The 15404-nt window shown below is 47.4% G+C and overlaps 1 protein-coding gene across 1 annotated transcript in view; it reads right to left on the bottom strand.

Annotated features, from left to right (window-relative positions):
- LOC8024278 (teneurin-m) overlaps nucleotides 1-15404 on the bottom strand; it is a 151549-nt gene that overhangs the window by 42140 nt on the left and 94005 nt on the right. The window contains exon 4 of the mRNA XM_042289813.1: nucleotides 3395-3559. Within this exon, the coding sequence (XP_042145747.1) occupies nucleotides 3395-3559 (165 nt within the window). The remainder of the gene's footprint in view (nucleotides 1-3394; nucleotides 3560-15404) is intronic.

The following is a 15404-nucleotide window of genomic DNA, read 5'->3' as shown; positions in this document are numbered from 1 at the left end:
CGAGACCTTAGCCAAATTCCGCAACCCGCTACGCTCCTTAAAATTCGACAAAAACCTCTTAACCCCCCCTCTCCCCCTTCCCCGCGCGCGAGAGAGGAACGCAGGCAGCAGAAAGGGAGGGACATTCCGCTCGTGATGGAAGCTTTTCTGGTACACTCCGTTTCATTTTATGATGGATCGCGAATGACTTGACGAGCCATCGCTCAGCCAATGCAGCGCTTTGGAAGAGCCACGTGAACACGCACCCGGCGCGTCGCTGGGTCCCTTCCGAGGGTCACGTGACACTCATACGACGCTGGATTGGGACCAACGGCAACCGACGGGGTCCGTCCTAACGTGAAAGGGAGGACCCTTCTGGTGAAAGCTCGCGCTCCTCTTTTCCGCCTCTGTTCCCGGACGACCTTTAGAAGGAAAAACTCGAAACGGCAGAAAAGAACAGCCTGGGAGACGGACGGCGCTGGGGCACGTATTTTACAGCGTGTCCCTTTCCCTTTAAACGTGTTGGTCCCTGCCCCCGTACGGTACTTTTGAATGTTTAATGTCCGAAAATATGCTCCGCTACAGCGGGAAAATAAAGGAGTAGAAGAGCATGCGCAGGATAGTAGGACAGACACAAGATAAAAGCCAGAGGGGGGAGGATGCCGCGTTGTAAACGTTGGGGGTGGCTGTCTCTTCAAGGGGATGCCCGAGAGAATGGAGAAGCACTTTCTTTGGAGGGGAGGGGGTATTGCGAGCTTCCTGGATCTTTAATGGCTCCGGCGGTGGGCTAGCCACAGACAAAGCCAGATAACCGCCAAGTTTTGCGTCGCCGTCGCCGCTGCGAGAAGCGGCTCGAGTTCGTGTAATGACATTCCGGAAAAAAAAAGGGGGAAATACCGAAGAAATAAAAAAAAAAAAAGAAAACCAAAACACGTGCGAGAAAAAAAAGAAGAAAATAAGCTTAGGGTGGACGGGCTTCCGAAAAATTGCTTTCGAATACAAGATACCTCACGTGGAAAAGAAGGTACTGACTTATATACGTGCTTCAAATAAAATAAAGAATAAAGAAACCATTAGCTTTCGCTTGCCGAGGCATTATTTTTTTTCTTTCTTTTTCATCCTTATTTGTAATGGAGCCGCCGGTGCTCAAGTGCTTTGGAGACTGGGGAAGATACGCGAGAAGAAAGAAATAAAATAAACAAGAATAAACAAAGCGCAAAAAAGGCCATTTTTCGCCCGGTTGATGTCGCCAGCAAGTTTGGCTTCACCGTCAAGTTGGCATTTTTTTTTTCTTTTTTTTTTACCACCCCTAAAGTAGCAGGGTACCTAATGTGCACGACGCTAAACGATTAAAAGAAATGATATAAAAAATGTCTCGTGTGGAGATTATAGCGGAAGTGGTGGGGCACACACCGGTGGTGGGCTACTTTAATAAAGTTGGCCTATGAAAGGTGTCTGAGCGCCGTAAGACCGTTTTACCGGAACACGCGTTACATTTTTTATCTATTTATTCTGTCTAGGTTGCACACGGCTCGGGTTTATATTTCTATACCACAACAATGGAGGAAGCGACATGTCGTGAAGAGTAGGTGTTGGCGATGTCGTCGTCGCCATTTTGAATTTTCGCGATTCCGCGTCGTGATCTGAGGCTCAACGAAATGCGACCGGGATGACCGAATTAGTCTACCCCTATAGTAACTCTACCAAGCGCAATTTCACGTCACATCTGGTAGAAGCCAGAAGGGCATCGATCGCAGTGATTCAGTTCAAGCGTTTCGACGCGGAGTTTTCGCCGCAAGTGGCGTTCAGCGCACAACACGTCGCTCTAGACTATCCACCTCACCTTGACATGAAATGCATCCAAGGCTACAAACGGGTAGTTCTGATGCCCCTGCTGCACAACCGTCCGTGCAGTTGAGACGACATTAACTTCCAGTATAGGTAATGACGATGTTAATTAGAAGACAAGTGACGCAACATATACAAAGGACCATACAGTACCAATCTGTCATATAGATCCGCTTGGAACGTTTCTGATCTTGCGGACAACGAGATCAGAGTATCGTGACCTCAAAAGCGCCATTTTCTCGGATAAATGCGCGCGCAAGAAGTGCTTTCCCCCATTCCTCAAAGTCAGTTTTCAGACACAAATGCCACGAATAGAACCGATTTTAGGAACTGCGTACCCGTCTATCGGAACAAGCTTTGGCGTAGGTTTCACAATCAATATTATAAATTTTACGTGACAAACGAACGAAGGGCGCCTGTCACGTCCTAGCGAAGGACTGAGGATTACTTTCGACCGCATGTGAATCTTTGTACATACAACCGAAATCTTTGTTACACTGCGCCTACTCCGCAATAAGCCTCCGTCAGATTGCGGAAAGCTCGGTTGGGATTGGAACACGCCAACTCGGATCTGTCCTCGAGACGACATCTAAGTTACAAAAATAATTCTGTACCGAATACAGTTTTATGCGAACAATGGAACACTTTCGTTCATCAGCTGACGAGGCATGCATTAGAGCTACACATGGCTTGCATTTGACGTCGTCTCAACGCAACGTCATCTCACCGTGACGCCAGTGAACGCCATGTACTGAGGTGGCGAGCCAACGTTATTAGATCAACTTAGTTGTGGAACTCCCATGAAAGAGGGAACGCTGTCCTTCCAAACTATGTGTAACTGTATTTACCATAGCAGCAGTCTCCCTCCCTCCCTCCCCCCCCCCCCCCCCCCCTAAAAAACAACAACGCGCTACCGTTTTTGTGCTTCTCGTGGAGGCAGAGGGGGCTTTTGGACGCGGCGTCTACGGGCAGCTCCGCAATTGAGCTGATCTACGAAGGCGATTCAAAAACTACTCGCACTCTGGCTGCAAACATCATTTCAATCAAAACCTTTCCAGACCCAAGCCTGTCATAAATTAGTACGGCCTTAACCAACTTGCAAATGATTTGTCCCATCATCCACAGCCAATCGTCTATCTGACAGAATCGGTATACGTGCAGCTCAACTTCCTCGTCAGTCCTGGATCGGACGGACGCCCAGATTCTCCTTTATGTCTGACACTTGCGAGCCCTTCACTGAACATACGAGTCTATTTAGACACCCTTCTTTGCAACAAATTAACACTTGCACGAAGTCTTCGATAAATATCGGCACCAAATATATCCTCAGACCACAAGAATAACGGCTCCCCCACTTGTGCAAATCACAAATGGGGCAGCCAATGTTTCTCGCACCTTAGCCACAACTTAACTGACTTAACACGCTCAAAACTGCACAATAGTGACTGGAAAGAGAGCGACCTTGCACAAAAAAGCGCCGATAAGGCAGTGCGGCCAACAAGCTTTAAGATAGCAGGAGAGCGGATAATTCTCCCCCTCGTAACAATGCGAGCGAAGTGCGACGTACCGCTGATGAAGAGCGAGCCTGACGGCGTCCGAGCCAGGCAAGTCGGTTCGTAGTCCTGGTCAGCGTCCTGGGCCATGCCTTGTGCGCCTCCCGTGCAGCTCCCGGCCCGGCCACCGCCCCCTGTCCGGCCCATGGACAGGTTGCGGGGCGGGATCACGGGAACACCTGGACGCGAGGGCGAAAAGATCGTTGGTACGTATAGAACTACTTGTGCCACCAACGGCCCGAACTCATTGTTAGGTATTACTAGGGCTACCAGGACGTTGCTGCCCTCATGTGTTAACTGTGGCGCTATACTTGGTATCAGCTTAAGTCAAGACGCAGCCGACGCTACGAGCCAAGGGGACGAATTAAGCAGCGTCAAAAGCGCAAGTCACTGGATCATTTATTTCCATGATTAGTTTAGCGATGAGCACAGAAACATGGCGAGCATCATGATGGTGCGCTCTTGACGTTGTCTGATTGGTCCCATCAGGCGTCGGCTGCGTCTGGACTTAAGGTGAAACAAAGTGTAGGGAGTATTCACTGTCGGCCATAGCTGTGTGCGCCACTGCTGAGCGCGTGCTGATGGCAAGCTTCCACAGATCTCAAACGTGCCTTCCACACCATCAAGATTGCCGGTCTTGGCAGCCTATTGACGTGAGCTCGTTCTGAGCATGCGCTTCAAACAGTGACCGCAAATATGGCGTCCAGTGAATACCCCTATAGCCCTACTATCAGCTACGCAGCAGTCATGGATTATGTACCGTCGCTCTCTTAATAGAAGTTTCTTGTGTCTCTAGAAGAAACATAGAAATCATTAACCTGTTAGTAACGCCGACGTGAACCTAGCTATTGTTTGTTCAAAGGTAAGAAACAGCAGGAAAGGGCTCCTCTCAAAAACCCTCCTCTTTCCCCCTTTGCAGGGCGAATAGTGGAGAGGAGGCCAGTGGGGAAGAGGATACAAGCAATCACGGCGAGCGGAGAAATTTGTGGGTGAGGCTTGTCCCACCATTTTTAATCTGGAACAGACGAGAGGGATAACTTTATCTAATTTCAGCATATTGGCCTGACCTGAATTTAGCTAGAGAGATCAGCCGAAGCTAAATCTGGTCCTGAGCAGAGTTTGGCCAACGCTAATCCACCTGACCTGGTTTGCAATGGCTAGCTCCTCTAAGATAATTCCAAGTTTGCCTAACCCAATACCTAGGTTTGACAATTTAAGTAGGCCTAGGTCCGTCTAAACGAAGTCTGGCTTGGCCAAGACTTAACTAGGGCTTAGTCTTGTAACCTATATCGGTCCTCTACTTAGCTTAGGGCCGAGTCCAGTTTAGGCAAACTAGGGCTGAGCTTAAGCGCTAGTTTTAGGGTCAGGTTAAGTAAGGTGAGGTAAAGTTTAGGTTAACGTGACATTTAGGTTCCAAATTTAAATTCTGTGTTGACCTACGTTAAATTAACTTGCATCTGCAGATCAGCAAAGTTTGGTTAACCCAGGTTTAGATAAGTTTTCGTTTAGGTGGAGCTCCACTATATCTCGGAGTAGCCACAGTTCAACCATTCAACTATGGTCATTTCTTTTTCAAAACTAGTTTGGAATCCCTAATTATAGCAGTAAGTACAAGGAAACAAACAATGCCGGCTTCCGATTTCCAACCTTCCGCCCGGATAAATGATAAAAGCCTGATACAGCAGTGCCATGCATGATACTGCGCGAACGCATGAAAGCCTTGCATTGCATTTGCAAACGCACGCAAACGAAAAAGTAAGAAAAAAGAAAAAAAAAAAAAAGAAAAACTTTCGGAAAACTATTTGACAGAAACACAACCGAGATAGTGTCCGTTGACAATATCGCAACAAGGAAGGATTCTTGCCGAGCGTGTTACGCTAATGAAACTCAACAACGCAGCCTAGCCATCTCCACACATCCCGGTTTGGCCATGAAACGAGTAGATCCCGGCCCCATAAAAATCCATCACAAACGAGTTAAAAAAAAAGGAAAACTTCCCAACACTTCCGCGTTTTTTTTTGTTATTTTGTTGCCACAAGGAGCGAAATGCCCTCACGGCAGCATAACAAGCCCGCACCAAGGAAGCCGGTTAGAAATGAAACAAAAGAAGGGAGCTAAACGTTCGTTCTCGTACAAACGGTCTTGTGTCACGCTCGATGACAAATGGTGACACACCGCCACTGGCGCAGTTGTGACGTCCGTAAACAGGAGAGCCATGTTTGCTTTCTGTACTAGGAGAGGCCTAACGGTCCGGATGCTTGAAGCGTTGCTTCGCTTCCCCCGTTTCGCCGGTTCAAATAAAGTTAATGGAACGAGGGGCGCGTTCTGGCGGCGCGTTTTAAGACTACCGCGTGTGACGTCAAGGAAAACAACCGCAATGCTTCCAACTCTTGAAAGCGTTGCATTCAAAAGCATTAGTCGGATTTCAGGTATGCGAAAACGAAAGAGGGCCATAGAAGACAATGCAGGCGGCAGGAGCTTATCCTATAGCCGGCGTCGTCTGTATTGTCTTTCCCTATCTCTAAAGCGAGTCTCGAAAGACCGTCCCCAGATTTTGTGTCAGAAGCTTCTCAAAACGTCCCGTTGGAATACTTTTAGCGCTCAAAACACGAGGACATGGAGACGAGCATCAGACAGCACAGTGCGCTCCAAAACCAACTAGCCCAACAAAAGTTCCAAAATCAACTAGCCCAACAATCTACTTTGTCCCGGTAGCTCGTCCCGAACTTTTCTCTTGAGAGCTTGTGCCGAGCGCTTGTGCCGAGGTCTTGTTCGCATAACTTATGCAGAAACTTCAATCATTTAGTACGTGCAGTTCGTCCAAAGAACCTTTACCAATAGCTTGTCCCGATTGTTAGACTCCAAGCTCTATGTCACACTTTTTTATTTTTTTTTACCGTCCTGCTGTTATCTGCTAGATATAAAGGCCCCGACCCACAGTTGCGTCTGAGAGCGCTTGAGTGCGTCTGACTGCGTTGCGGCTGCAAGAAACCAGGACATCCCTGCTTCGCATGTCGCCTGCCAAAACTACTCCTTGAGTTTGATTCCACGCTTCATACGAAGCATTTATGTGCCGTAGACTCGCTTTCGTTTTTCGACGCAACGCAGTCAGGCACTCTCAAACGCAACTGTGCGTAGAGGCCTTAATTGGTGACAGGTTAATACCCGAATAGATGCACCGCCTCCAGCGCGAGCGTTCTGCTTTTGATAACACAGGCTGTGTTCCAAAATTTACTCGATTCGACTCCGGAGTAAAGTTTTCGTACCGTGGCATTCCAAAACTTACTTGAGCTTACTCGATAACGTCAGAACTCGCGTTCCAGAAGCGGGTTGTTTACTCCGGAGTAATTACTCACGCTACCCTCCTCGATCGGGGGGTAACGTCGGATCAAATCGAGTAAATACGTCACGTCATCTGCTCGTCGTCTGCTTTCTGCGCCGACAGCCGTCAAAGCTCGCTTGCTCCGTTGGTTTTACTGGCGGACCTTCGAAATGACAAAGAATAGGTGCAACATGTGTGGTTATTGCGATTTGCTGTTTTCAACGCACGAATTGACTTCATTACATCCAGACCGTGCACCTCCCCCGGGAAGTTATACTTGTTATTATCAGAGTGCGAGCGTAAACAGGAGCTTCTCCGTATTCTCGTCCCGGGCGTTGGAAAGAATGCCGTATTCTCACGTTCAAGGCTGAAAATCGTCCCGGGCGTTGGAGGGAATGTCGTATTCTCACGTTCAAGGCTGAAAATGTTTGAACGCAGTAAATGATAAGGTAGTATTTTTGTTTCCTCCAGAGTGTATGTATTGAGAGGATAACGCTTGTAAAGCTGTGAAGACTTCGGTGATTTTATTGTAATCATATTCGCGTCAAAGCGAACGTCAGTTTCATGTCATTTTTGAGAAAGCACCCTCGTGCTGTACCACTACACCGTGTGGAATCAATTTCTGCAAAACATAATCGGTGCAAATTACAATGCGTGAAATATATTCATTTAGGGAGATTGCGCTGATTAATAAAAACTTTTTTTTTATATTTAACTGTAAGGAGTAACCATGTTGAATATACCTGAGACTGGGGTAAAAAGGAACATTAAAGTCGAAGAAACAGAAATGGACAGGACGACGTCTCGTCCTGTTCCTTTCCTGTCCGTCGTAAGGAGTAAGTAATTTTTATCTCAATATACAGTTCAAAAGGAAGGTGAGTAAAAGAAGCTGGTAGATCCACCGAAAAAAAAAAAAAAAAAACGCGTCGACATTAATATTATCGTGTCTTCGAGTGCTTTCTTTATGATCAAAAGGATCGTCTGCTATTTTCTGCCACCGCTGCTGTGTTTTCTTTTTGCCATAGCTCAAGACGAAGCCGATCCGCGTAGTACCCAGGTTGTTATCCCAGCCGTTCCAAAATCGAGTCGCGGATCGTTTACTCGCGATGTCACGTGGTATTACCCTCTGACGTAGGAGGCAGGTTACTCGGGTAAAATTTGGAACAGAGCCTTAGTTGCGCACGCATCGAGACCCCGGCAGAAGGCACCGATAGCATGCTGGATCGCACCTGTGTTGAACTAACGGAGGCCCTCTTGAGGCTGACGAGGAAAGAAGTTGAAGATAGTAGCGAGCGGAGAATATGCGAGGCCTGTACGTTCGAGTCTTCGGTAAAACACGACGCACAAATTAGACAGAACGGCTGCGTAAGCGCTTATTTCGGGGTGTGGTCCAAAGTATCTCCTGGCTCAAGTTTGGCTTTGAAGCCTCTCTTGGTGGCAGATATTTAATCGAGGGACATACTGGTCAGCACCACTTTGTAATGGTCAGTTCTTATGTTGACAACATCGTAACTCAAACAAATCAAGGAAGATTTATGATGTGTGACCAAAGAGCCGATTCTCATCTGCCACGGACGTGCGAAAGTGGTGGAGCCCGATGAAATATCGTTTCATGACCGCCATTAGTTTGCTCGAAGTGAAACTGCTTTTTGAGCCACGAGATGCGACCGCGTTTCGGAAAGGGTTTATTGGTCGGCCAGTTTCCCAGCGACTATACCCGAGCAACCTTGTCACTCAAATGACATCGTCAAACGGCTCCTGATCGGTTTGAGTCCAAAACACTTGTCAGGAGCTCTGTTCGTTATTATTATTATTATTTTTTTTTTTTTTTTTGGCATTCGAGGAACGCCGGGACATTTAGTGCTGAATCCTTCTACTTTTCAATATCGAGGTACAGAATCTGTCAAAATAAATAGCACCAAAATGCTTAAAAAAAAGACACAGCAGTTACACGTTTGCAATTTATTTTGGGGATGAGCGCCAGTAGTCCAGACCACGTGCAATTTTCCGATTAGATCTCGCTGCTCTCACAATCAAACTCTATAATAATAAAAAAAGAAAAGAAACGAACGCGTTAAAGAAGAAAACAACGGACGAAATTCGAAATTAATCTTAGAAGAACGCAGGATTACCACCACCACTCTCTCGCTCGCCAGTCTGAACGGTCTTCGGGCGGACCGCTCGATCCCTCCAGAAACAATCCAACTCAAAACACATTAAAATGACAAAGGAAAAAACAGCAGCTGAGGGCATATTTACGTTCCACGTACGGTTTTTTGTCCTTTCTTATTTACTTTATAATCCGACCAGCATCCAACTTCGGAGAGATTTTCGAAACTGCGCGGTCCAAGTCCTTCGAGGAGTCGTGCGTGTGTCTTTGCGTGGGATTTTTTGCAAAGACGTCTCGAATCACTCCAGAAGAACACGTTCTTGGACTTATTTCAGTTTTTTTATTTGCGTTTTCAGCGAGAAGAAAAACAACAACAACAAAAACGAGCGCTTTTTGGGAGAAATGGGAACGACTGCAAGAGACTATAGAAATTTCTTAAAGATCGAAAGAAAAAGAGAACGTGGCAGAGAAGGAGAAACCCCAGGCATGATTTACAACTTTTGCCTCTGGTAATCCGTCTTAGCGCTGGTTCTGTTTTGCTTTGTTTTTTAAGTACAAATAAAAAGCAGAGAATAAAGAGTAGAGAATCAAACGAAACGTATTTCGGAATGAAAATAGAAAAAAACGTGTGAGGCTCGGAGATAAAAACCCCAGATGGGACAAATCACTCCTCGTATCTAGGTTTTCGGCTTGACGAGGAATTAGAATTTTGATCTAGATTTTGCTTCGCTGGATTATACAGCATAAAACGGATAACATAACAAAAGTACTTGCAATTAAGAGCGTGCTCGTAGGGTTGCCCACAAGCTGGCAACCGGTTAGAAAAAAGACGCACAGAGATCAATCGTTACGGCATCGGGTTTATGTTCGAAGGGGAGATGGTTTTCCTTGTTTTAATTTTCTTCATTAAAAATTTTTGCTTTCTGAAAAGAAGGAAAAAAAAAAGGATACAGCAAAAATTAACGCGTTCGAACTTGAGGAACAAACAGCAGAAAGATCATGAGGGAGCAAGAGGTGTCTCAAGGGCGCCGCCTCGCCACGGAAAAAGTCTGTCCAAGGTTCACTCGCATTTCTGGCAAACGCCGTGAAGGCTGGTTCACACATTTGCAACGGTTGCGTTCGCATGCAACCGAAACGACCGTAACGACCAAAACACCGTAAAAAACGTGACTCATTGATCGCTTGGCGAATCTACCTCTTGCATCGCTTGCCATGTTGCGTACGGCGAACACTTGTCCCGGTGACCTTGTTACAGTCGTTTCGGTTGCGTGCGAACGCAACCGATGCAAATGTGTGAACCAGCCTTGAGACGCGCAACCTAACAGACGCTCGAAGATTCGTTGATACTCGCACGCACGTTCTCGAGGCCGCGCGGCGCGCGACGAGACCTGCGCTGGAGCCCCAAACCACGGTGCCCCTGCCGGGAGATGCAACATGCCAGAGTGAAAATTCGGCCCCCTTTCAGGCGTTGTTCAGACACCTCTCTTTTCACCCATCGTGGAATAGAGCGATTTCACCAGCCAGTTTTGCCACCCCGCCGATGCCACGATGCATCGAGGGAAGTGTTTCGCCTTTTTGCACGTGCGACAACTTCGCTGCAGCTCTGCGCGTACAATGCTGCTTGCCTCCTGCGGATTAAGCGAGGGAGTCATCACGCATGCGCCGAACGCCTGCTGAGAACGGTATTTTTCAACGTGTCTCCGATATGCCGGCGCTACACGGGCGTCAATAAGATAAATATATGCGCACCTGAGGACTGTTCGGGTTCCCACTCACTGAACACATAAACACTCTTGCACCTTACTGAAGGCAGTAATAACCTGCCACCATTCCCGAGCATCGACTCCTCGGGTGTCCTTCCGGGTTCTCGAACTCCGCCATCACGCACAATCCTCATCATCATGATCATTACCAACGAACGCATCGTACAAACATTCGCATAAAAAAGTGCCGGACTCGCAAGCGCCTGCTAGCCGACTCAGGCTGGCTCGTTGGCCAGACTAATCCGCCTCCGGAGGAAAGCAGGCGCCAGCGCGAGGCCCGGCAACCCAGCTGCAAATGTGTGCGCGAACGGCTTTCTTCCCTAATTCGGGAACGGTTCAGTTGCGCCGCTCCCCCAGCACGAGCTGCCGCTGAAGCGCGGGCCTGTCTTGGACAAGGCTATAATCTCCCCGGCGGCATTTACCTAACAGCGTAATTAGGAAAAGAAACCCTAGAAGAAAGTAGCGGCTCCCCCCGAGTCTCCAGAGGGAAGACTGGGCACGGCCAGCCGCACACGCTCATGGACGGGCGTCTACAAGGAACAGCGACAAGAAATGGCCGGGGCTGGAATGGAAGGCGTCGTCCAGCTTCCAGCCGCGGTCAGACTCCTCATACGACATACCAAAATACAGTGTGCAGACTAGGGCGTACTTCTTCTTTGTAGGGCGGTCAAAATGGTCATAAGAAATATTGTAAGCAGACATGCATGAAGGCTTGGAACGTGCTTGTGGCTTGTACGCAGATCGTTCCTTCATCGTGTCTCCAGCTGCGTCTTTCGCATGATGTATATCAGCAGTTTGACTGAAGCTTTAAAGTGTGGCCTACATTTTTTTCCTTATTCTGTTGTCCAAAAGAGCAAATGTGATATCACGCGCGAGGAATGACGTGGCATGATGTGGCATGACGTTGCATGACGTGGCATCGTCTTGCCCCGTACGACTCGTAGTCCTCGCTTATCGGAGGTTTGTCGACAGACGATACAGCGTCGGTATGGCATGAAGAAAGCAGACGGTGGGCTAACGGCCGAGAAAGTCGGCATTTCAGCCAGCATGCCAAAACACGTCAGTGCAATGTGCCTCTTAGGGGTGTGGTTACTTTCATATCTTAATTGCGTCATGATTTGGAATTAATGTATAGCATCGTTCCGCATAGTTCACTAAGGTGCGACACCCCTACGTCTGTTCACAAGTATATAAAAAAATAACAGAAGCATAAAACGTTTCAACAGATTTCATCCGAACGAAGTTTGGCTGTCGGCGAGTTGAGAAATGGGAAAGAGAAACACGAAAAAAGAGGAAGGATAGACGACAGAAAACGATACGGAGAGACGCGAGAACAGAGGAAAGAAAAAACGTGAGAAAGAGTAACATAGGAAGGAAAGCAAGAGAATGAATGACAGGAAGGATAGAAAGAAAGAAAATATAGAGGTAAAGAATGGGTAAAAAACAATAAAAGCAAAAAAGTAAAAAAAAACAAAAAACATAAAAAAAAACAGAAAGAGAGAGAGAGGGAGAGACGGGCTCCCGTTCTTTCAGGGATACGTAGCCAGCCATGTGTCACTTGCAGCCTGCAGTCCAGCCCAGGATGAACAGGAAACTACGGCAAAGCAGCGCAAAGCTGTGGGAGCCTATTTACTTCTTCGAATTTCTGCGCTGCCTTTGTAGGCCTGTTACTGCCTTCCTCCGATATGTAACCGACGGCACAAAAAAAAAGAAAAAGAAGAGTTGGCGTCGTTGGTAAGAACATTCCAAATGAGAGAGATGCCTCTTAACGACCGGAAGTGCCCAAAGTTAGTTTAGAAGTAAGGCCTTCGGCTCGTTTCTTCGCCAAAACAAGGAGCTGTCGCAGCCAGCTGCGTTTCGCTTTTGCTCAAAATAGTGTCGTCTCTTTTTCTTCTTCTCCCCTATCGATTCTTAACTGCACGCGTATTCTTTCCTCTATTCTAAAAACCTTCTATTGTGATAGTTTCGCAAGAGATAAATACATCATTCGAACATCATTCTTTGGAGCACCTTCGTAATATTGTTCCTTCTATGCAAAAACTTGTCAGCGTCAAGGCCACCGGACTTTCGCAAAGCAGAGGCCAGGAGGGAGGGACATTTCTCTCAATTCCATCTTTCCATTTGATAAAGAAGGAAACTTTTTGCGGGGAGTAGCATAGGGGCCCACTCCCGTGGGCAGAGGAGCAGAGAAGCCTGTGAGAGGGAGCGGGGAAAAGGAAACAGGGAACCGGTTGTCTGCCCTGCAGAAGACGTTTAGTAGAAACATGGTTGAAAAAACCCCGAGACTGCGGGTAAACGACACAACACTAAAAAGTCTGTAGATACTTTTTAGTGTTGTGTCGTTTACCCGCAGTCTCGGGTTTTTTTCAACCGTGTGCAATGTACACCAGCTCGTTTGCGCCCTTACTTTTAGTAGAAACGTTGCCCACGGCAGATATATATAGCCGGATACCCCATTCATTGTCAGTGCCTTTCATTCTCGTTGCTCGTGAACACACGTGCAGAGTCAACGGGAACACATCATTTTACGTGACGAAAGTGAGGCTCTTCAATTCGAAAGGCGCAAGCGACCATCGAGACAAGGTCGAAGTCAGGTGGTACACTCTAAGAAAAAGTGAGCACCCCCCCTCGTCATCGTGCGTTTTGACGGCTGTAACTACCCCACAGGCTTACTTAACTATCCACTGGGCTCGAGCCATCGAGAGTTAGCACCCTGTTGGCAGGTGACAAGCATGGGGTAGTCACGTTTTATAAACTCTTGAATTGAACATTCAAGTGCATGCAGTCATTCAATAGTAAAAGTCACTTCAAAAATCTCAAAAAGTACTTGAAACTTGTTTTCTTTGTGCGTTGGTTATCATTTATTCAAATTTGAACCGGTCGAAACAAGCGTGTGGATCAGTTCGCCTAAACTGGCAGAAAACAAACAAGTACAGGCAACCTTGGTAGGCACCTGCTAAAACCCGAGGCAGATAAAAAGTATCGCGGTTGTCCTTTCTGGTTCCGTCGCGGGTTTTACCATGTACAGCAGTAAACAGCTGGCAGCTGGCGTCGTGCTCGAGGGATTTAACCAAATCTCTAGAAAAGCACAGGAAGCTACGCACAGGCGTGAGTTGACTGGAATGTTCACCGGACGAGATACTCTCGTCGTCTTTTATTGTGCGGTTCAGTAAAGAGCGTGCTCTCAATAAAGGTGTGATCGGTCAGTTCTGCGTGCAGATCAGTTGCAACTGGCCTCCTCGGTTCCGCCGAACTTGCGCGCCTGTCGTACCCAATTTTTTTGCTTTCAAGTGCAGTGAAGTATGAAGCATTGAACACCACGACTGAGGCCGGACAGGACGAACGTACACAGATATCTGGGATCATGTCCGTGTATTTCACTATTTCTCTGTCTCGAGGTACATGATTCGCCTTCTCTGGTTCATCTGGCACATTTCATCGAGCATACTCGATAAAAAAATGCTTCAAACAAGGCCGGTTCAGACACTAGCGTTTGACAGCGTTGCGTCGAGAACCGAAAGCCACTCACCGGCACGTCTGTGCTTTGTATCAAGCGTGGAATCCAATTCAAGGAATCATCTTGGCACGCGATATAAGCAGCAGGGATGTCCTGATTTCTTGCTGCCGCAACGCAGTCAGACGCACGCAGTCAAACACTACAGTCTCAACCAGGATTTAGATCATTTAGCATACGTATTTCGCGTTCGTTGCAGGTGAAGGCACGGGCCCGAAAGCAGCAATTCTGCACTGTCCTCTTGGCGCGAGCGCATAGAACGGATATTTAGCGAAAAGAAAAGAACTGAAATGACGCTTCGGGGAGGACCGGCGGACGGGCTTCGCTAAAATCACCTGCGCGTGCTCAGTGTACTCAACGTGTACCGAACCGCCGCTAAAGTCAGTCTGGATATGTAAAAAGAGAAAAGAAAATGCATCAGTGTGTTCAGAAACTTGTGATTGCAGAAATTGGTTTCGATAATTAATACAATTAATTAAACAGGCTTCTGTATACATGAAGTGTAGGCAAGCGAGAAAACGAAACTGTTCAAAATGTGACGTGTAGCAACTATTCAAATTTATTTATAACCTGCAGTTCACTTTTGCAATGGCCCTACATTAGAGATACGAGCGCTTTCCTAAGGGCAGTAGACGAAAAGAATATATACGGCTAAATCTTGCGCAGTCTTTTCGTATTTATGCAAAATATGACAGTGGTCACCATCCTAATCGGTCACATAAGATACAGCAGTATATAAGCTGGTGGTGTCGACTAGACGCGTGTATAGGAATGTAGAGTGTCAACATGTGATGTTGTATCTTGTGCTGTTTCTGAGTGCGTTGATGTATAAAATGCTGTGATGTCTGTATGTCGCGTATGAGTAAAGTGTGGCGTGGGATATGTACATACGGCATTGTCTGGCGAGGCGCTCAGAGCAAGAATTGCTGGTTTCTTTTTTTCTTTAGCTTGAGCGCCGTCCGTTAGGTGGCGCGTGTCGCCGCCCGATTCAAGGAGTCGCGCGTTTGTGTCTACTTATTTGAGTGAAAAACATGGAGCCGTTCTATGGCTTCACGTAGCAGCCACAAAGGGTTCGGTCTGGTTCGGTTCTCGGCCTCTCGTCCAAATGGGATCAGTCCCATAGCCAGTTGAATGGGTGTTCCGTGCGGTGAATAGCGCCAAGTGCGTGCACAGACGCGGCGAGGATTACCAGGGACTTGAAAGTGGATGACGAATGTTAACAGGTGAGCAGGAGCGTTGAACGATCGGAACCGACGCCGCTTAAATCGGTGATGCTTCGCCTCGCCGCTGTCAACCGAAAACGCCGGATCACTTG

This window comes from Ixodes scapularis, unplaced genomic scaffold (genome assembly GCF_016920785.2).
Source record: "Ixodes scapularis isolate PalLabHiFi unplaced genomic scaffold, ASM1692078v2 PGA_scaffold13__105_contigs__length_92229423, whole genome shotgun sequence".
Lineage (NCBI taxonomy): Eukaryota > Metazoa > Arthropoda > Arachnida > Ixodida > Ixodidae > Ixodes > Ixodes scapularis.
Note: the sequence above shows the minus strand (reverse complement) of the source record. Positions and strands in the feature narration are given on the sequence as shown.